The sequence below is a fragment of the Ranitomeya imitator genome, chromosome 1 (genome assembly GCF_032444005.1).
Source record: "Ranitomeya imitator isolate aRanImi1 chromosome 1, aRanImi1.pri, whole genome shotgun sequence".
NCBI classification, from domain to species: Eukaryota; Metazoa; Chordata; class Amphibia; order Anura; family Dendrobatidae; genus Ranitomeya; species Ranitomeya imitator.
In genome coordinates, this window is record NC_091282.1 from 891,203,393 (window position 1) to 891,226,565 (window position 23,173).

The 23,173-nt window shown below is 45.6% G+C and overlaps 1 protein-coding gene across 1 annotated transcript in view; it reads right to left on the minus strand.

The window, feature by feature from the left end:
• Positions 1 to 23,173, minus strand: part of FRAS1 (Fraser extracellular matrix complex subunit 1) — an 845,787-nt gene that overhangs the window by 351,938 nt on the left and 470,676 nt on the right. Inside the window, exon 15 of the mRNA XM_069743201.1 lies at positions 6,697 to 6,840. Within this exon, the coding sequence (XP_069599302.1) occupies positions 6,697 to 6,840 (144 nt within the window). The remainder of the gene's footprint in view (positions 1 to 6,696; positions 6,841 to 23,173) is intronic.

Consider the following 23,173-nt stretch of genomic DNA (forward strand, 5'->3'; position numbering starts at 1 on the left):
GTAAGGGCAATTAACGGCTTCGCAATCCGAGAGTACTGGGGTACAAATCTTCGGTAGTATCCGCAAAATCCTAAAAAGGACCTAAGCTCCTTCAGTTTGGTGGGTTTTGGCCAGTTTACAACAGCCTCCACTTTGGCGGGGTCGGTGGAAATTCCTTCTCTGCTGACTATGTGCCCCACATATTTCACAGTCGTCAGGCAAATCCGGCACTTATCAAGGGACAACTTCAACCCAGCCTCCTTCAACCGATCCAGCACCTTGAACAACCGCTGGTTGTGTTCTTCCAGAGTCTTCCCAAAAACAATTAGATCATCGAAATAAACCAGGACCTCACGTAAGTGCATGTCCCCCACTACTTTGTCCATACATCTTTGAAAAGTGGCCGGAGCACCTGTCAGTCCTTGAGGCAGTCTTTGAAACTCGAAGAACCCAATGGGGCAGATAAAAGCAGTCTTCTCTTGATCTTCTTTTGACATGGGTATCTGATAGTAGCCACTCCGGAGATCTAACACAGAAAATCATTGGCTCCCTTGCAAGCAATCCAAAGCTTCATTGATTCTGGGCACAGTGTACTGGTCGGGGATCGTACGCTTATTCAAGGTTCGATAATCCACACACATCCGAATAGCTCCATTTTTCTTTCGAGCTATCACAATGGGGGAAACATAAGGGCTACTAGATTCTATGATGACTCCTGTGTCTAACATACCGCGTAGATGCTGCCTGACATCTTCGATATCTGCTGGGGCCAATCTTCGGGACCTCTCTCGAAAAGGCTTTTGATCCTTCAACCGAATGCGATGCTCCACTCCATGAGCGAGGCCCATGTCCCATTCACCTAGAGAAAAAACTGCACCTCGCATCATCAGGCCATCAATGACCAACCCCCTCTCTTCTCCTTTTAGCTCCCTTCCTTCAAAACAAGGGTCAAAGCTTTCAGGCCGTAGTTCCCTCTTCTCCTCCTTCGTTCTCACATAGGCCTCCAGGCAGACTGGGTGGATGGATAGGGTCTGCGAGTAATTTTCTCCCCCAACTTCCCGACACCACTGAGCTAACGTACGGAAGATGTTGGCATTTGTTCCCACTATGACAGGTGTTTGTCTCTCATCTGCCTCGGCCTCTGGGCAGATTAGCGCTATGATGGGTATCTCTTTATCCACTCCAACAACAGTCTCTGAGAATCGTAGCGTCACGGACACGTATCCTCTGTAGGGGTAGCTGTGCTCACTCAGTCCCCACACCACGAGTCCAGACAACGGTTTCAGAGGCACTTTGGATAAATATATAAATATCTCTTATACCATCCTTCAAAGATGATAGATACTTGAGACCCGCTATCCAGTAATACTGTGCAAGGTTGACCATTGATATATGCGGGGACATGTGGGGATGGTCCCACTAAACCTTCAGGCAGGGTTTTCGATGATGCACTATTAGATGGGGCGGTAGAGTAGGTCCTAGTTGCTGATGGGGGCTCAGTATGGGGTTCTACTGGCCCCCTTTCCCGTTTCCCGACTGCCTCTGAGGGTGATGGGGAAGATGTGAAGAGTTCTTTGAGCTCCACCTCTTTGGACACTGACGAGCTATATGGCCTGGACTCCCACAGACGAAGCACCCTTCTGGTTTCCTACTCTCCACTCTACCGAGATCTTCTTTCTCTCTTCCTGAAACCAGTGTTTTCTGCTCGGCTACCTCCGCAACACTTTGAAGTCGCTGTATTGTCTTGGCCTGAGCACTTAACAGTTGTGTAATCTGCTCCCCCTGTTTCTCGATGACTTTCAACAGATCTATGTGTCGGCAGTCGGCTTCTGGCTTCAAGGCAACAGTAGTCACCCGAGGGGATGCCTTCTCTCTTGCGGCCAAAATAACCTCCTCCTTCCGAACTTCCTTAAGCAACTCATGAAAAGATCCAGGAATCTTCTCTCTATCACAAGACCTCATCCGCTGGGCAATTGGATCATGAGTGAGAGCTCCTCTGAGTACTTGTTCCAGGCGACACTGATCAACTTCTTGAGAGCTGATGCCACCTTTAGCTACTATTCTATGAACCAGCTTATCTAGTCGGTATAAATAGTCGGACATCTTCTCATCTGGCTGTTGGTAGGTGGTACGGAGTTTAAAGAGTAGATCAGTAGCATCTTCAGGGGATCCAAAAGCATCTTCTAAAGCACTCATATAATCTTGATAAGTTGCCAGAGGCTTGCTCCGCCAAGCAGCCTGCACCACCTCCATAGCAGTACCCTTCAAGCTCTCTACTATTCTCTGCCTCTTTACAGCATCAGTGCACTGCCACTCTTCTAGGCACTGTAAAGTGACATCCCTCCAAGTATCATATCCTTCTTCTCCAGTAGGGGTGGGGAGGGCACCAGAGAAAATTCTTAGACGATGGTAGTTCCCTTCTGGCTGCATCTTGGCAAACTGACTGACTAACTTTTCCATAGCTGTCATAAGCACATCAGCAGGGGCCGCTATCTCTTCAGGACGGAATCTAGGTGGAGTAGAAGGTGGAGATATACTAGTCTTTCTAGGCTGAGTGGTTGATTCCTGTTGCCGGGTCTTAACTTCGGACTCAGTAGGCCAAGTGATCTGCCATTGTCGACCATACTCTGAAGACACAACTACCATAGAGGGGAAGTATTCTTTCCTCAAGATTTGCCCGGTTGAAATCAGGGTTGTGGGTAACTGTCCCCCCTTTTCCTTCCGGCGATCAACCACTTTAGGGTGGGCAAGTTCAGTGAGTCGGTTAACTATTTCCAGTATTTCTTCATCAGACGCATCACAGAGCTCACCACTCACTGCAAAGCTTTGTTTGGCGGGAACATCCATCTCTTCACACCATAAATACACTTCTTGTTCTGTTAAAGTCTCCATAGTAAATACTCCTGTGTTAGTTCTAGATCTCAGCAGTGCCTCCACTGTAACACCCCTTTAGGGCTACCACGGTACACTGGGTGTTATGGGGGGGTCTCACCTCTCCAGGGCGCAGTGCCTCCACCCGAATCTTGATTGGAGTTCTCTCTCTGGGACTGCAGAAGGGCTATTATCTTCTGCCAGGGGCTGATTCGGGAAGCCCCTGCCACTCTCAGTACACACTCACAGGGATCAGGAGTAAAACAGTTTAACAGGTTTATTGCTATGCAGCATAAATTAGATAGATTTAAAAGAATAGCATGAAATACAAATAACTGTGCTCTGTCAAGGTCATATACACATCTCACTCTAATTCTACTTCAACCCTGCAAGTATAACGTAGTAGGGTTTTTTTGTTTGTTTCTTCTAGTTTAACTCAGTCCAAACGTTGGGGCCCAGTTGCCGCGGATGCAGGCACGCAAATTAAAACAGTTGGTGCACTTAGACGAATATAACTGGCAATAGTCTGGGCTGTAATGTACTCACTGTAAATAACGCTGGTAGGACCACAAGTCTCAGAAAGTCACTCACGGCACGTCTCTAACGGTCGGATGGTTCTCTGGACACCAGCTGGGGGTGGCCGGATTCAGTCCTTTATACGGTGGGAGTGCAGGCAGAACTCTCCAAGTTCTTGATGCAACTTGCTCCAGAGGGTAAAACAAAGTCGCACTCTCTCCAGCAACACGAGTATATCTGGGAGGACAGCAACCCTGCAGCATGGGGCCAGGCAAGTCCCCCGTGCTCCGTCTCTCCCAACAAGATACCACGCTCTTTTCTTCCTCTGAATTCTTAGTTTCACTTTCTCCCCAGCTCCTGCCTCCAAGTCCCTCCTCCTCCAATCCAAGCTGTGTCATCTGACTCAAACAAGGATCCCTGGGAATTGTAGTCCAGGGGTCCTTGGGAATTGTAGTCCACTGCAGCTCAGAGGAAAATCTGCTAATGTCTGTAGGTCCTGGTATAACAGCAGCTGCAAAGCTCTTCTTAGTGTCTGTAAATCCCAGTATACCAGTAGCTGCCCTAACAGTTCCCAGTGCAGGTGTTACATATGGATCTGGTCTCCTCATTCGGTATATCCTTTATATGTTGTAGTATTGTTGGTTGTTTTCTTCTTTGTACTTTGTTTCTTTTGTTTGTTATTATTTTTTTGTAATAAAATTATATTTTTATACCTTATTGTGATCATTGCTTTATGTTCACTTTGACATTGGTTTATATTTGATGGTGAACATTTATTCACTTTTGTGAATTTTGTTGTTTTGAGCCTTGCAGTTCCAGCAAAGTGGATGTGATTAAAAGAAATCTCATGGCCACTGTGTTTTGTTTTTGTTTTTTTTTCAACTCCGCGTAACCTGACCTGCCATGTGTGTTTCAAATCCAGAACAAGTCAATTTCTCTTGCGGGTACGTTGAGTTTTCTGTTCAGATTTTCCCTTTGGGGCTCCTTTTCACTTGCGTGAAATACGGCTGACACTGGCAGGTTAAAACCTGGCTCTGCAGCCGGTACTCTAGAGTGGAGCGTGCGGCCGCAAAGCAATACATGGAGCTGCACGCTCCACTCTGGAGTGCCAGCGGCAGAGCCGGGTTTTAACCTGAGACGCGGCCGTATTTCATGCAAGTGAAAAGGAGCCCTTAGACTTGCATTAGATGCGGAAAATCGTAGGTATAAAACGCACATTTTTTTTTAAGTGTCTGTGGTGGAAATGCATCAAAAAAGCATGTTATCCATCCTAAGTATATAAATAAAGTGTTTCAAATCCACAGCATGTCAATTTCTCTTGGGATATGCAGAGTTTTTTGTGTGGATTTTCCCCAAAAGACCTTGCATTAGGAAGTTCCATAAGAAAAAAAGCACATGCCGCTTTAGTGCATTTCTGTGGCAGAAATGAATCAAAATCGCATAGTGTGCACCTAAATATGTCAATACAGTTTTGTTGTAGCCAAATACCAGGAAGTATCAAAAACAAAGGAGCATTATATATAGCATAACGCACCAAAAAGAGTAAAAAAAAAAAAAAGCATTAAAAATACATGTTACAAAAAAGCACTGAAAAACCACAAGTAAACTACGGTAATTTAACAAATAAGTGCAGAAACAGTGCAGATACTCTGCAGAGTCAAAAACGCACCAAAAGCGAATTGTGGGAATGTAGCCCAATACTGCTGCTATGGGCCAGGATCAAAGTTTTCTCAGTACCAACAGGATGTGAACAGCACCAACGTCATGGAACCTAGAACCTAACTCAAGCTCCCAGGTTTCATTAAGTATTACTAACACCTTCCTGACTAGCCAATTTTCCATTTTTCTGCGCTTTTGTTCTTTCCTCCCCTCCTTCCAAGAGCCATAACTTTTTCATTTTTGGTTGGCACAGCCATATAGGGGGTTTTGTTTTGCGGAATGAGTTGTTACATTTTATCATGTGATGGAATGGAAGACAGGAAAAAAATTCCAAGTGCAGTGAAATTGTGAAAAAAGTGCAATTTTGATTTTGCAATTGTTTTCTGGGTTTTGTTTTTACAGCGTTCATTATAAAATGTAAAAATTATCTGGCAATATGATTTTCCATGTCAATATGATGACGGTGATACCAAACATGCATAGCTTTTTGGTTTTTTTAATTTATTTAAGTGGTGATAAAAATTTGTGAAAAATGTTTTCACTTTTGTCGCCAATTTCCTAGACCCATGACGTTTTCAATTTTTGGTCAATGAATCTGTCTGAGCACTTGTTTTTTATGCCCTGAGCTGACTTTTGTATTGATACCAGGGCATTTGGGCTAGATACAACATTTTGCACATCTTCTTATTGCAGTTTTTGTGGTGTTTCGGTGGCCACAAATCTGCAATGCTAGAGTATAGATTTTTTCTCTCAGCTAATTCGCCAAGAACTGATGACAGACAAGTCTATATGACCAGCATTCAAGTTTGGCTGGTAAGAAAATGAAATGTACAGCTCACCAACTTCACTCATAGCTTCTACTACATTTTGGGGTTCATTTACCAAAAATGTCTAAAGTATAAAAAAAAACTTAAGAGCCCACTGCAATCAATCAGAGCTCAGCTTTCAATTAAGCTCGCTTAGAGAACATAAAATTGGACAAGCCAGATGCTTATCTCCCATGACATCATCTGTAGTTGGAAAGTCAGGAGCCTCAATACACATTAGACTGACGGCCAACCCATTAATATCGATCAGTTTGGCTTACGTTAGTCTAATCTGTGGAGAGGCCTTTATACTCAACTGTTTAATGTGTCGTTGTGTTGTGCACTTTAGCTCTCTGAAAGCATTTTCTTTAGCAAGATTCAACTGGCAATTACATATTATACTATGAAATAGTACTTAAAAATGGCGAAGTGATAAAGTTGTAAATGTAATGTAATTGTAGTATAATACAGAATAATTATGTAAATTGCACAATAATGTTCTAAATAACTTTCAGATTTTGTCCGGTGCGGCCTCCATAAATCATCCACCTAATAGTAATAACCAGTGTAGTCATCCCAGTTCTGCCTTGTTCCTCACAAGACTGCAATCTCGTATTTAAGATTTCAAATGTGATTAACAAAACTGTTTTACACATGAAGGATTCGCTATTAATGCCAACTAAAAATAAATCAGTAGATATTTCTTGTTCCCGGCACATTTGCTTAGTTTTAATATGTTGCAACATGCTCTTCAAATGCAGGTATTTATTCTTTGGATATTAGATCAGTTCTAACTCAGACGTACACATTTGTTCTCACGGAGGTCACGTAAGGGAACTGATAAATGGGTGAGGACAAGGATTACCTGCACAGGTTCCATTCTGTACATAGAATCCTGGACCACAGCTGTCTACACAGCGACCTCCATGTCTCACTTGTAATGGGTCCTTGCATGTTGTGCATTCACTTTCTAAAGATCCGTGACATTCCGAGCAGGATTCATGGCAAACTAAAAAACAGAATGTAATGAGAAGTAAAAAATCATATAAAGTTCTGGGATAAATCAAGGAATGAATGAAAAATGGACAGTCAAAGAAGTAATTGTGTAAGCGCTACTTTCCTGAAACCACGCGTATGTAAAAAGTGTCATAAACCACATTTACCTCATATTATTTGCATCTCTACATCACTCACATTACATATTTAATCTTTAAATTATATGAATACAAGAGGTGTTAGAATGCTTTCAACCTACAAATTAATAGCGTGTTTTTCACGTGACAGGTTCCCTTTAATTGTGGCAAATGATTTAGGCCTAGATTCCTTTCCAGCTAAGCCACATCTCAGCACAAAGTCATACTGGCAGTTAGTTGTCTTAATCACTTAATAAAAAAAAGTCTAAAATTTGATGTGACTATTTGTGCCAAATCCCAACATCAAGGAGCACAATACTTAATAAATCTCCCAGGTCAAATTACACATCGACCTCAATTTATCTTTGCGTTTTTAGTTTTTTAAGTTACTTTTCTTTATTGTTTTGTGGCATTTGTGACAGTTTTTTAAGCTAAATTCTTCAAAATGGTGCACACGGTTCATGGATTTTGCTGAAAAGCAAAAATGGTCTTTTTTGTAGCTTTAACCTTTTTTTTTTAACCAATAGATATTTATTGAAATTTTGCATGTTAAACAACACATCAGGAAACTTCAGAGGGGGAGGGAGACAAGGGTAAACAGGGAGGGGGGAGGGGGATGTGGGAAAAAAGGACCAGCGCCCAAGTTAAAGACCACAATATGAACAGTATAATACACACAGATACAGTGTCAAAACTTGAGAAGCAAACGATTTAAATGAGGGCCAGAGCAGACAGATATATGTGCCGAGGACACCCAGGGATCCCACCACGAGAGGACCCTAGTTCTCCTCGATAGATCCTGTGCCATGATAACCTCATAGCAGAAGTGTAAGTCAATTCTGGCGATCAGTTCGGCCCTGGAGGGAAGACCCGAGGATTTCCAATGTTTCGCTATACATTGTCTAGCGGCAACTAGGATATTTGAAATTATGGGCCGGAGAGGGGAAGGGAGACCCATGAGGGAAATACCCAGGACAGCTAGTTGACCACTCAGCGCAAGGGGGAGACGTGTCAGATCGACAATCAAAGCCTCCACCTCACGCCAGAAAACCCGGATCTGCGGGCACGACCACCATACATGAGATGAGGACCCCAAGGCGCCGCACTTCTTCCAACACAGAGGGGAGGAAGACGGGAAAACCTTCGCCAGGCGGACAGGGGTAAAGTACCAATGCAGTTGAATTTTTTTCACCTGCTCCAAGTGGCCAAGACATGTGGAGAACCTGGAAGGGTGCACCATAGCAAATTGCCAGTCCTCCAGGGAGGCCTCGAAACCCAGCGAGGACTCCCAGGCGGTCATGAAAGGGAGCTTGTCAGCAGAACCATAGGAGATGAGAGCTTTATAGATTATGGAGATGCCATGGGGCAATATGGTGGCCGGTCTGAAATATCTATGAGCCGGGTCCTCTGTCAGAGGCGGGGGCACTCCGAATGACCGACGTGACCTGAGAAAGCTACGGAGCTGCAGGTATTGATAGAAGTCAGACCCAGTAAGAGAGAATCTCCCTGAGAGGTCCTCAAACGACAGCAGGCCATTTGAGCCGAAAAGGTCTGCCACCCGGAGCACCCCGCGGTCCGTCCAGGAGGAAAGAGAAATGTGCCCGATAGCATACTCCAAAGCCTGCAAAGAAACATAGTCAAACATAAATATTAGATGGGAAGTGCTGAGTAGCGCCCACAATTTAGAAGCATTCCTAATAGAACGGAGACAAGGGCCAACTAGAGGTACCTTAAGCAGCTGAAACTCCAAGAGCAATCTAAGCGAGTTTTTGGGGGCAAAATGCGATTCAATCAGAAACCAGGGTAAACATGAGTTCCCCTCCCACCATATTTTAAGGGGCTCAAGGATCGCCGCCCTATAGTATGAAAGCACTGCAGGCGCGCCCAACCCACCCATAGAATACGGTAGGGACATAATCCGACGCTTAATCCTGTGAGGTTTCCCATTCCAAATAAACCGATCTATAAGAGATTGAAAAGCTGAAATAAACTTCGAAGGGATAAGAAGGGGGAGGCATCGGAAGAGATACATTATTTTGGGTAGGAATAGCATTTTCGCCGTTTGTATGCGGGTCATCCAGGAGAGCAGTGCACCCGACAGATGATCCATGCTCTTCCTGACTTCCGCAAGAGTTTCCTCACAATTTACACGAACTATATTATCCAGCCTAGTTATCCTGATGCCTAAGTACGTAAAGCCCAGGGGAGCCCAAATGAACTCGTATTGGGATTGAATTTGGATTTGAAGGGGGGCCGGGAGAAAAAGGGGGAAAATTGTGGATTTGGTCAGATTAAGTTTATAATATGAAACCGCCGAAAACTCAGTTAAAATAGAGGTAATCGCGTTCAGCGATGCTAACGGTGAGGCACAAGTCAGGACCACGTCGTCGGCATAGAGGCCAATTTTGTGTTCGGTTCCCCCCACCCGGATTCCCTCAATATCCGCACTCTGTCTGACCATGGAAGCCAAAGGCTCCATGACCAGAGCAAAAATGATAGGCGAGAGGGGGCAGCCCTGACGAGTGCCATTCCGAATAGAAAATGTCCGAGATCTAAATCCTGCCGAACGAACCGACGCGCAGGGATTGGAGTATAATGCCATAACCGCTCTACTAATTTGCCCGGTGAGCCCAAATTTTTCCAGCGTGAGTTCAATATAACTCCAGTGTACCCTGTCGAACGCCTTTTCGGCATCAAGCGAGAGAAATACACTGGGAAGGCTCCCCCTCTCGACCACATCCAAAAGATCTATCAGGCGCCTGGTGCCATCCCTGGTCTGTCTGCCAGGAACAAACCCAACTTGGTCGGGGTGGATGAGACCAGGGAGAACCGAGAACAGTCTGTTGGCCCAGATTTTTGCATAAATCTTAACGTCGCAGTTTAAAAGTGCTATCGGACGAAAGTTCCCCGGGGATGTTGGGGGTTTCCCTTGTTTGGGGAGAGTCGCTATGGATGCCTCCAACCCCTCAGCCCTAATACTGCCCGTCGACAGCCAATTATTAAAAAGGCGCAAGAGGTAGGGGGAGAGGGCAGGGAAGAACTGAGCATAGTAGAGAAAAGAAAAGCCATCAGGCCCCGGGGAAGAACCCTTGTTGGCCTCTCTGACAATCTGCGAGAGTTCAGACTCAACAATGGGAGAGTTTAGGAAGGAGAGCTGTTCCTGGGTGACCGAGGGGAGATTAACCTTCTCCAAGAACGCCAAAATTGACTCCCGCGAAGGCTGAGGAATCCCTGGGTCAGACCCGAGGTCATAGAGCGAGGAGTAATAAGATGCAAATTCCTCCGCGATATGAATCGGATTATACACCCGGGAGCCGTCAGGCTTGAGCAAAAATGGAATCTTGGATTGAGCCTCTCTCTTCCTAACACGTCTGGCCAGAACAGCACCCGCTCGATCGCCCATTGTGTAAAATTTAGCCCTAGTTTTCCTCAGGGCCCTCTCAGCCTTATGGAGAAGCAAATTGCGAACATGCATGCGTGCTTTGGAGAGGTCGGAGAGAAGCGCCGGGGTAGGAGATAATTTGTGCGCGGACTCCAGGCGCCTTAATTCATCCAGGGAAGACTGGAGAGCTGCATTATACTTTCTTTTGGCCCTTGCCGCCAGTTTAATAAAGTGACCCCTAATTACCGCCTTGTGGGCAAACCAAAGGGTGTCGTCGCCTATGTCAGGAGTATCATTGGAGGTGAAAAATTCCCCCAAAGCCTCCTCAATACACCGAGAGTTGGAATGGTCAGCGAGGAGATGGGGGTTGAGACGCCAGTGCAAGGGGGGTCTAATAGCCAAGGGATCTCTCAGTGTAAGGGACACCGGGGCATGGTCTGACCATGTGATACTGCCTATATCTGCTGAAATGCAGTGAGGGAGAGCCACGTCATTTACCAGCACAAAATCAATCCTGCTATAGGAACCGTGCCTGGGAGACAGGAACGTGTAGTCTCTCTCGCCGCAATGCAAATATCTCCAGATATCATGCAGGTTAAAAGAGTTAGTCAGAGGACCTGCTTCGCATCTCGATAGGGAAGAGGCAGAGCAGTCCAAGTCCCTAAACATTGGAGCATTGAAATCACCAGCAATCAGTTTATGACCATGTTGGATATCACGCAAAGTTTCAAAGACCCCCTCCAGGAACCTAAGCTGCCCTACATTGGGAGCGTAGATTGAGGCGATGGTATAGGGGGCGTTATTAATGAGGCATAGGACCACAATAAACCTACCCAACGGATCCGCTATGGAGCGAACCAGCTGGAAGGCGTTGGACCTACTGAAAAAAATGGCTACTCCCGCCTTTTTTGACGGGCCGTTGGCAAAAAATTGATGCGGGTATAAGCCTGACTGCATTCTGAGATTATCACATTCCAGTAGGTGTGTTTCCTGAAGACACAGAATGTCGTGACGGGATTTACCCAACTGACGCCATACCACAGACCTCTTGCCCGGCGAGTTGAGACCATTAACATTAATTGAATACAGCGATATACTCATAATGAGAACATGTAAACAGTTTTGCAAACTTCAGGACACCAATAACCTGTGTAAAAGAGTCTAGTACTTGTGGCAAAAAAGTAAGTAAGGGGGGACCAGAAGGAGAGAAGGGGAAAAAGGGGAGCAAACAAGACATACAACAAGTCAACCAGTGGACCGAGGTCCATCAGGGATACCCTGAGTCCAAGAGGTGAGAATCAGGAAAACAATTCACCTATGGGGCAAACAAATGCTGCGGATACTCTCGAGAGAGTAACCAACGCAGCTTAAAAAAAGAAAAAAGAAAACCAAATGAATCCGTGCGGGAAAATGGCCAGGAACCAAAGTTGCAGTGGGCTCAGGCCACCTCCCAGTCCGGTGTGATGCGGGCCCTGAGACCTCCACCAGCTCCACGCTTAGGAAGGGTCACGGCGGTCGGAGAGTCCGGAGTTGAGAATCCCCATTTGGTGAAAGCAGTAGCTGCGTGTGACGGAGTCAGGCAGGTGGTGATTGATCCATCTTTACGGATGAGGAGCTTGGTAGGAAACCCCCAGCGGTACAGGATGCCTTTCTCTCTGAGGATGGTAGTGTAGGGGGCAAAGGCCCTCCGTAGGGCCAACGTGCCCGGGGAGAGATCTGGAAAGACGGAGATGCTTGCAAATCTTTCAGGAAGAGCTGGACCCTTCCTTAGGGCCTGGAGAAAATCCTCCTTCATCTCGAAGAAGTGTATGCGTGCCAGGACATCTCTCGGGATGGAGGACCCCAGGCCAGACGGTTTAGGGATCCTGTGCACGCGGTCAATTATAATGTCCTTTGGGGCCAACTGCGGGAGAGCTGCGGCCATAAATTCCTGCAGAAATATCTTCAAATCCGCCGCCAGGACAGATTCCTCAATGCCTCTCAGTTTGACGTTGTTTCTCCTGGACCTATCTTCCAGGTCCAAGGCTTTAGCATGGGTTTTAGTGGCCATGATTTGCAGGGTCTCATGAGCGTCCCAAAGTTCATTATGAGAAGAGACCAGCTCCGCCATTTTGCGTTCCAAACGGTCAGTGCGGTTACCCAGCTCAACCACCTCCCCTCTCAGTTCCGCCAGCATAGTGCGTATATCTTCCTGGATGGAGGTTCTAAGGTCTCCCAGCAAACCCTTGAGGAGAGAAGCAGTCACCGGGCCATCAGCCGAATCAGACGCTGTACCACTTGAATGCCACGCCTCTCCGCCCAAATGCGACGCTGCTCCGCTTGAACGCGACGCTGCAGCGCTCGATTGCGACGCCTGAGCGTTGCGTTGTGAAGAGCGGGAAGATCTGGGGGAGGGCGGCGCCATCTTGGACTCCGGCGGTAGCTGTGAGGAGGCCGCAAAGAAGTCAGGAATTCTCCTGGTGGGGTCACGGGAGCGCGTTTTGGATTTCCCCATACACTCACCACCGTACCAGGGACCGGAATCAAGATCGAGGAGGAGCAGAAGGGCGCCGGAGAGGTAGATAAGAGCCGCTTTAGGATTCCTGGACACGGAGCTAACACTCTGTGTGACCTACTCCATCAGCAGTTAGGCCACGCCCCCAGCTTTAACCTTTTTTGTTACTTTTTAGTGCAAAAAGTTGCACATTTTCCTAAATGGCACAAAATTTGTGGGAAAATACCTGGCGGACATAAAATCACTTCAATGGATAACTGGAACACATTGGCACCAAACTGCGTAACGTTTTACAAAATCGCAATTGATAAATCAGCTAAGATCATGTGGAAACCCGAAAGTCCACACACAATGGCAAAGATTCAAAACAACAAAGAGCAAACAGGCTAATACTTATTAAAAAAAACTTTTAATAAGGTACAAATTAAGAAAAATTAGGAGCAAATGTGAAACAGGTAAAAAACTCCGAAAACCAGACAAGAAAAAGGTGCAATCGCAATAATAAATGGGTCCCATCGTGCCTACTGTTATGTTGGGAACTGCAGGGAAAATCTTTGACAAACATTGAAGTACATCTATTCAATAATATACAGTTAAGTCCATATATATTTGGACAGAGACAACATTTTTCTTATTTTGCTTATAGACATTACCACAATGAATTTTAAACAAAACAATTCAGATACAGTTGAAGTTCAGACTTTCAGCTTTCATTTGAGGGTATCCACATTAAAATTGGATGAAGGGTTTAGGAGTTTCAGCTCCTTAACATGTGCCACCCTGTTTTTAAAGGGACCAAAAGTAATTGGACAATTGACTCCAAGGCTATTTCATGGACAGGTGTGGGCAATCTCTTCGTTATGTCATTCTCAATTAAGCAGATGAAAGACCTGGAGTTGATTTGAGGTGTGGTGCTTGCATTTGGAAGGTTTTGCTGTGAAGTAAACATGCGGTCAAAGGAGCTCTCCATGCAGATGAAACAAGCCATCCTTAGACCAGTCTCACACGTCCAGATAATTCCGGTACTGGAAAAATCGGTACCGGAATTATCCGTGTCCGTGTGTCGGTGTGCTTACGTTGAACATCAGTGTGGCACACGTGCGGCAGCACGTGACCACACGGACCGTGCAGGAGACAGCGCTAGAGTTAAGCGCTGTTCCCTGCGTGCGGTGCTGAAGCTGGTAATCCATCCCTTCTTCCCAGCAGCGTTCACTGGAAAGAAGGAATGAATAATCTTTTTTTTATTTTTATTTATTTTTGTTTTTAAAATAAAGTTGCCGGTAATCTGCCCCTCCCACCCCCTGTGTGCCCCCCCCCCCCCCCACTGGCATTAAAATACTTACCCAGCTCCCTCGGCGCTTCCATCCTTTCAGCGTCGCAGCTCTTTCTGTATGAGCGGTCACGTGGTGCCGCTTATTACAGTAATGAATATGCGGCTCCACCCCTATGGGAGGTGGAGCCGCATATTCATCATTGTAATGTGCTGGCTTTTTTAGATGTTTTTAGCAAAGTCCAGTCTAGCCTTTTTATTCTTGATGCTTATGAGTGGCTTGCACCGTGCAGTGAACCCTCTGTATTTACTTTCATGCAGTCTTCTCTTTATGGTAGATTTGGATATTGATACGCCTACCTCCTGGAGAACGTTGTTCACTTGGTTGGCTGCTGTGAAGGGGTTTCTCTTCACCATGGAGATTATTCTGCGATCATCCACCACTGTTGTCTTCCGTGGGCGCCCAGGTCTTTTTGCATTGATGAGTTCACCAGTGCTTTCTTTCTTTCTCAGGATGTACCAAACTGTAGATTTTGCCACTCCTAATGTTGTAGCAATTTCTCTGATGGTTTTTTTCTGTTTTCGCAGCTTAAGGATGGCTCGTTTCACCTGCATGGAGAGCTCCTTTGACCGCATGTTTACTTCACAGCAAAACCTTCCAAATGCAAGCACCACACCTCAAATCAACTCCAGGCCTTTTATCTGCTTAATTGAGAATGACATAACGAAGGGATTGGCCACACCTGTCCATGAAATAGCCTTGGAGTCAATTGTCCAATTACTTTTGGTCCCTTTAAAACAGGGTACATTTCAAAAACCTGACTTGCACATCCAAACATAGACTCAGTGTGAACAGGTGCTGAACCTAGAGTCGCCAACTCGTATATAGCTAAGTAAATAAGGCAGCACACTGCAGCGCTAAAACATGCAAACTTGAAAACACGAAATTTGAACTGCATTACTGCACTAGAAATATGAAAAGTGAGAGCTTTTAGCGCATAAAAATGGCCAATTTTATGTGTACCTGGTAGCCTCTTTACGGCATCTCTCTTATACCAGGTCCTACGCTTGCCTTACCTCGCTGAGAATAAACGTCTCCATCTGAATGGGTGCATGTGAAACCTCTTATTAGACTAAAATTCTCTCTCTCTGTGGAGGGGTATTGGACCTGCTGTAATTAAAACACCTGAAGCTAGGAGGCGGAGTGCACGATCAGAAGGCTAGAGAATACATTTCAAAAACCTGACCTGCACATCCAAACTTTTACTATTTACTTAGCTATATACGAGTTGGCGACTCTAGGTTCAGCACCTGTTCACACTGAGTCTATGTTTGGATGTGCAGGTCAGGTTTTTGAAATGTATTCTCTAGCCTTCTGATCGTGCACTCCGCCTCCTAGCTTCAGGTGTTTTAATTACAGCAGGTCCAATACCCCTCCACAGAGAGAGAGAATTTTAGTCTAAGAAGAGGTTTCACATGCACCCATTCAGATGGAGACGTTTATTCTCAGCGAGGTAAGGCAAGCGTAGGACCTGGTATAAGAGAGATGCCGTAAAGAGGCTACCAGGTACACATAAAATTGGCCATTTTTATGCGCTAAAAGCTCTCATTTTTCATATTTCTAGTGCAGTAATGCAGTTCAAATTTCGTGTTTTCAAGTTTGCATGTTTTAGCGCTGCAGTGTGCTGCCTTATTTACTTAACTTTAAAACAGGGTGGCACATGTTAAGGAGCTGAAACTCCTTAACCCTTTATCCAATTTTAATGTGGATACCCTCAAATGAAAGCTGAAAGTCTGAACTTCAACTGCATCTGAATTGTTTTGTTTAAAATTCATTGTGGTAATGTCTATAACCAAAATTTGAAAAATGTCTCTGTCCAAATATATCTGTAACTTGGAAATAAAGTAATTCTGATAGTAAACATCACCTCATTCAGAGGTTAGCCTAAAGTGTATGCTTGAGGTGACCTCACTTTTCAGTACAGAAACCAGCTTATCCTTATTTGACTTTTTCAGTTTTATGTACAAGGCATGCATACTCTTGTCATGATCGTAGCGAGTAAGCCAAGGTGGCATGCTTGTGCATTCATGTTTAAGAATAATCAACATGATCTGGATTTTACGTATTTCAGACATAATGGCGAAATTCTTTATTTGATCATCCTCATAAAGTCTTTTTAGCAATGTGAAAAAGTGGTCATTTCACAGATGAATGACATTCAAAGGAATAGATGGACACGGCCGAGTCTAGCAGGGAGCGCTTCATTCAGCCCAGGATAGTCCAAACAAGGGACAGCCTTCTATTGTGTTCATAAACCCAATAAGGAACCTGAGCTATAGAAGAGCCTTCCAAGCACCTCTTAGAGAGGACTGTCCTAAACAGTGAGTGAACTGTAAAAAACAACTTTGTGCTGAGGGTGTTGTGATGGAGTACAGTGCCCGTTTAAACCACCTTCTCTATACAGTTCTGTAAGTTGATTACTGTAGTTTCTTTAAGTCTTGCTTGGAAGTTGAAAACTTATGGCTATGTGTTGACCAAAGTTTTCCTTTTACTAGTTAGGTTACATTTCCTATGTAGACTATAACTCGTAAAGTCACTATTTACTTATTTAAAGAGGATCTATCAATTTAAAAAAAAAAATAAAAACTGAGGCTAGTCATTCTATCAACTCCATTGAATACAGTATTAGAGTTGATAAACTTATTTGTCTCATAAATTTGCCTAAACATATTAATTTACATGATGATTAGTCTCATCAGAGTATCCCAATGAACAGTAAACTGGCTGAAATGCATTTAAAGGTGAGAACTTTCGTCCTCTTCAACCAGGATCGCAAACTGTACTTGATACAAAGACATACTTATAAGGAATTTACAGTGTCATGTAGTTCCCTTTTGGGTCAATGTCTGTAAGGCGCTGCAGAATATGTTGTCGCTATATAAGCAAGCACAACATATTTAAATAAATACTAAATAATGTTACATAGGAGACATACAGTATAACAAGATGTCCCTGTGTATTTTGCACACTGTGTCAGCTAAAGTAAGGGTGCTTTCACATTGCATTTAGGCACCTGTTCGATGGTTCTGTTGGGGCTTATGTTCGAACCCCCACAAAATGGCATTTGGACGTATGTGCTGACGGGCCATAGACTATAATGGTGTTGACAAAGTAAACATGTGCACTGCCATGCATAATTATCAAGTATGTACGACTACTGGAGGCAGACACTCAGACATAGCAAACTGCGTCTGAGTGTCTGCTTCCACTAGACGTATACGCCCAAAAATGATGCATGGCAGAGATCACCTTCGCTTAGCCAACACCATTATAGCCTCTGCCCCGTCGGCGCGTATGTCTGAATTCCGCTTTGCAGGGGTTTGGATGTAAGGGGGCCACCAAATGGGTGCCTGAACACGATGTGAAAGCACCCTAAGAGGACATAACTGCTTCTTAAAGAGGACCTTTCACCAGTTTAAGCATATTAAACTGGCCATGCTATAAAACTCATCTCACTGCAGTCAGTGTGGGGGAGAGTTGTAGCTGACAGCAGTGTGAGATTATTATTATTATTTACTTATAAAGCACCATTAATTCCATGGTGCTGTACATGAGAAAGGGGTTACATACAGGGTTATAGATATCGTTTACAGTAAACAGGTTTACAGTGACAGACTCGTACAAAGGGGAGAGGACCCTGTCCTTGCAGATTTACATTCTATGGGATAGTGGGGAAGAGACAGATGGTAGGGGTGAGGCGGCGGCTCTGGCGGCGGTGAGGCGGCGGCTCTGGCGGCGGTGAGGTGGCGGCTCGGTTATTGTAGGCTTTAGGCTTTCCTGAAGAGATGGGTTTTCAGGTTCCGTCTGAAGGCTCCGAGGGTGGTGGATAATCAGATGCGTTGAGGCATGGAATTCCACAGGATGGGGGATATTCGGGAGAAATCTTGGAGGCAGTTGTGTGAGGAACGAATAAGTGTGGAGTAGGAGGATCGAAGATTACGTGAGGGAAGATATTGGTAAATTAGATCAGAGATATAGGGAGGGGACAGGTTGTGGATGGCTTTGTAAATCAGTGTTAGTAGTTTGAACTGGATTCGTTGGGGAATTGGGAGCCAGTGGAGGGATTTGCAGAGGGGAGAAGCAGGGGAGTAGCGAGGAAAGAGGTGGATTAGCTGGGCAGCAAAGTTGAGGACAGACTGGAGTGGTGCAAGAGAGTTAGCTGGGAGGCCACAGAGGAGGGTGTTGCAGTAATTGAGGCGGGAGATGATGAGAGCATGCACAAGAGTTTTGGTAGATTGTGGGCTGAGGAAGGAACGGATTCTGGCAATATTTTGAGTTGGAGGCGACAGGAGGTGGCAAGAGCTTGGACATGAGGTTTGAAGGACAGGGCAGAGTTGAGAGTTACCCCGAGGCAGCAGATTTCAGGTGCGGGAGAGAGCGTGATGCCGTTTACCATAATAGATAGATCAGGTAGGGGGGATACGTGAGGTGGGGGAAAAAGACGATGAATTCGGTTTTGTCTACATTGAGTTTAAGGAAGCGAGAGGTGAAGGAGGATATGGCTGACAGACACTTCGGGATTATGGACAGCAGGGAGGTGACATCTGGTCCAGAGAGGTAGATCTGAGTGTCGTCTGCATACAGGTGGTACTGGAAGCCATGGGACTTTATGAGTTGTCCTAGGTCCTAGGCCAAGGGTATAGATGGAAAAAAGTAGGGGCCCTAGGACAGAGCCTTGAGGGACTCCAACAGAGAGAGGGCGGGATGAGGAGGTAGTGTGGGAGTGGGAAACGCTAAATGTGCGGTTGGATAGGTATGAGGCAATCCAGGACAGGGCAAGGTCTTTGATGCCAAGGGAAGAGAGAATCTGTAGCAGTAAGCAGTGATCGACTGTGTCAAAGGCAGAGGACAGGTCAAGAAGGAGGAGGATGGGGACGTGGCTATGTAACTTTAGAGAGAAGTCCCACCTCGTGGAGCTCCGGCCATCCTGACTCGTATCCTGCCATAAAAAAACCCTAAACCACTGATTGTACAAGCCGGAACGGTACTCTCAGGACCTCAGGAGCCCGGTGGTCTCTTTGACTGGCAGTTTTGGAGTCCTGGGGCGACAGACGTGGAGGCGGCCTGGAAGGGCGACAGAATCCCTGGGCTGCAGCGGCCATTTTTGTGCACACGCTCCGGCGGGCAGGACGCAGCACCCGCCGGGTGTCTCTTCCCCTGAGACACAGCAGATGCCTGCGCTGCAGTGAAGGAGCGCTGGGGAACGCCGGATAACAGGTGCGGGGTCTGGAGTGGTCGGCAGTGCCCGGGGAGGCAGCAGACCTTATCATAGCGCGCACTCCAGCAGCAAGGAGAGCGGTGCTTTACAGTTCATCAGCGGTGCAGCTTGAGGAGTGAGCTGATTACCTGAAATAGTAGGGGGGTGGTGCAGTGTGTGCCCTGGAAGATTGGGCCCTGCATCCTCCTTATCAGATAAACCCCTGCTGGCGCCATAACTCTGGAGGGATTAACCCCCTCCCTGCTGCTCTGCCTGTGGGGGCTGTGAGGCTGCTTCAAGGCGCAGTGCCTGGACTAATCCTCAGTTGCTACTTCATTAACCCCTGACAATCTTTCTGCCTGGCCAGTAACCCTTCTAGGATCTGCTTGGATATTTAACTCTGCTGGGACTGTTGCTGTGGAATAGACTAGCCATAACTATAAAGGTGATCCTTTTGTGGGGCCCTTCTGCTGATCACTATGCATCATTCCAAAGGTGCTGGGGCTGCTGACAAATTAAGGAAATATGCCAGAGAAGATGCCCCTGATAATATACGCACTCTCAGAAATAATCCTACACAGAACCAACGGGGGAAAAATCGTCTCTCTGACAGTAATGAGGAGGGAGAGCAAGACGATCTGACTCTTAAACAAGCGTCTGAGCAATTAATGCAGGCCATATCCCTCACTAGATCTTCTCTTACTGAAAAGATAGAAGACGTACACACAGAAGTGGGCCGTCTGCGCCACGATATGCAAGCTATGAGAGGACGTATCTCGGAAATTGAAACAAGAGTGTCTCATATAGAAGACACCATTACCCCTATGGAAGCTAAGTTGTCAAAGGCTGCCGGTTCTGTAAATGCCTGGAAACAAAAAGCAGATGACCTGGAAAACAGACTGCGCCGCAATAATATTCGAATCATCGGCCTACCGGAACGTTCGGAGGGTCAGCAACCTGAGCAATTTCTAGAGGATTGGCTTAAAACCTCCCTGGGAGATGGATTCTCCTCAACATTTTCTGTGGAGAGGGCTCATAGGGTCCCAACCAGACCTCTTCCCCCCGGAACTCCGCCCCGGCCTTTTTTGGCGCGTCTCCTCAATTGCAGAGACAGAGATGCGATTCTTCGCTTGGCGCGACAGAAGGGCCCTATTAAGTTTAATAATGCTGCAATTTCAATCTTCCCTGATTTCTCCATGGAGCTCCAAAAGCAGCGGGTTCGGTTCATGGAAGTTAAGAAGCAGCTCAGGGATAAAAACATTGTCTACTCCATGCTTTATCCGGCTCGGCTCCGCGTTGTCCATGAGGGTTCTTCCCTGTTCTTTACAGATCCGGCGGAGGCAGCCGAATGGTTGCGGTCATACAAGGTGTCTGGTGTACCGGACTCCTGAGCTGTTATAATTGTTCAATGGCAACACAAATTGGAGCTCTCTGTATAGGTGCTGAGCTTATCAAAAAATACCGGACGCTGGTTTCAGTGAGGGTATCCCCTTTGCTATCTGACTGTAGGAGTGTAGGATTATACTCCTCTACTGTTCAAGTTTTGTTTTGTATGGGTTTTTATGCCAGTTTTGATTGTTTGATAAGTTTGTTAGTCGCCATTGGTAATTTTGTGCTCTGCGGTATGTCCCTGATTCCTGTTCAGGTTATGGTGTATATTTTTCCTTTTTCTAAGTGTAGATATGGGGTCTGAGATTATATGCATGACGTGGAACATACGGGGTATTAAGACTCCCCGAAAGAAAATAAAGGTCTTTTCGCAGATTAAACGCTATCATCCCCATGTGGTAGCTCTTGTAGAAACACATCTGACCAGAAACACAGTTAAATGTACACAAAAGCCCTGGGTGCAATGGTCCCTTCACGCATTCCATACCAGTTATTCAAGAGGGGTCTCACTGCTGATACATAGGAATGTTAGATAGGAAGCTAGAGAGGCACGACGAGATCCAGAGGGTCGCTTTGTTTTTGTACACGCCTTTATTAACACACAGGAATATGTGATATTATGTGTCTATAATCCCCCCCCGGCTAATATATCGATTCTTCGCATGGCAATGGGTTTCTCCCTAAATTATCCTGATGCTAGCGTTATTTGTATGGGGGATTTTAATTTAGTCATGGATAATTCCATGGATAGATTGAGGCTTGACGACGTGATATCTGGAGGGCCTTCTCCCCAGTCCCCCTCACAATTGGCACTGTTTATGGATGGTAGTGGATGGTTGGACTTGTGGAGAATACGTCACCCTGAGGTAAAGGAATACACTTGCCATTCATCAACTAAGCGGTCTCTATCTCGTATAGACTACATATTTGGATCTTGCGGCCTGGCATTATGGGTGGATAGTGTTGAACATGGCAATAGGGGGGTATCGGATCATAGTCCAGTGATTCTTAAACTTAAATACGGTAAATTAAATAATAATATACCCTGGAAATTGAACCCCTTTTGGTTGAAATTAATAGATTCTAGTGATAGAACGGTTGATCAAACTGAAATGCTTTATCTACACTCATCCAGACCCTCCAAATCTTGGTTTATTTTGGGATACTCTAAAAGCATACTTAAGGGGATGTCTATCCTCCACGATCTCTTATATCAAACGGATAACGGCGGGGGAAGATGGGGAGATGGAGTGACGGTTGAGAGACTCGGAGGCCGCCTATGTGGCTAACCAAACTAGTGGTAACAGGGCGGAATGGCTTACTTCCCAGAGGTTATATACTCAATATATAGACACTAAATCAAAACGCAAATTATTCTTTACCCGTCAATCCTACTTCGAATTGGGGAACCAGGCCAGTACATTTCTAGCTTTTTTAGTACGCTAACATAACACCTCTAATACAATATTACAAATCCGGGCACTTGATGGTACATTGGTATCCCCTACTGAAGGGATTCTCCGGTGTTTTCATGATTATTATAAATCATTATATAGGGCTAGTAGTGATCTTGGTGTCCCAGAATGTTTAGACTATCTATCGGATATAGCGTTCCCCTCACTGAGTCCAGCCCAGCAAGCCTTCATGGAGGCTGAGTTTACCTTAGAGGAAGTAGAGCAAGCTATCACGGATATGGCCACTGGGAAGGCCCCGGGACCTGACGGATTTCCCATTGAGTTATATAAGAAATATCGAGGCCACTTGGCACCACTTTTACTGAAGGTACTTCGGAATATATGGGAGGGAGAACTCATGCCCGAAACATTTTACGATGCAAATATTATTGTACTTAAGAAGGAGGGAAAGGATCCTCTGGAGTGTGGATCGTATCGCCCCATATCTCTTGTAAATGTAGATTACAAAATCTTCACCAAAATTTTAGCTACTAGGCTGAACACAATCATACTGGACCTTGTACACCCAGACCAAACCGGCTTTATGCCTGGAAAAAGCACTTCCATCAATATCAGGCGGGTCCAATCGGTGATTCAATACAGTTCTCTGGAGTTAGATAATAATTGGGCATTAGCATCGCTAGACACGGCCAAGGCGTTTGACTCTCTTGAGTGGCCTTTCCTATCTGCGTGCCTACGGAAATACGGTTTTGGGGATAAATTTATTAGAGGGATAGACACATTATATAAGAATCCCAAGGCGCGTATAATTGTGAATAACTCCATCTCTGATTCTTTTACCCTGCACAGAGGAACCCGCCAAGGATGTCCTCTGTCCCCGGCCCTTTTTGCCCTTGCAATAGAGGCCTTGGCAATACGCATAAGATCCTCTATGGATCTTAAGGGAATAAATATTGCGGACCGTGTGGACAGTATAGGACTCTATGCCGATGATATGATAA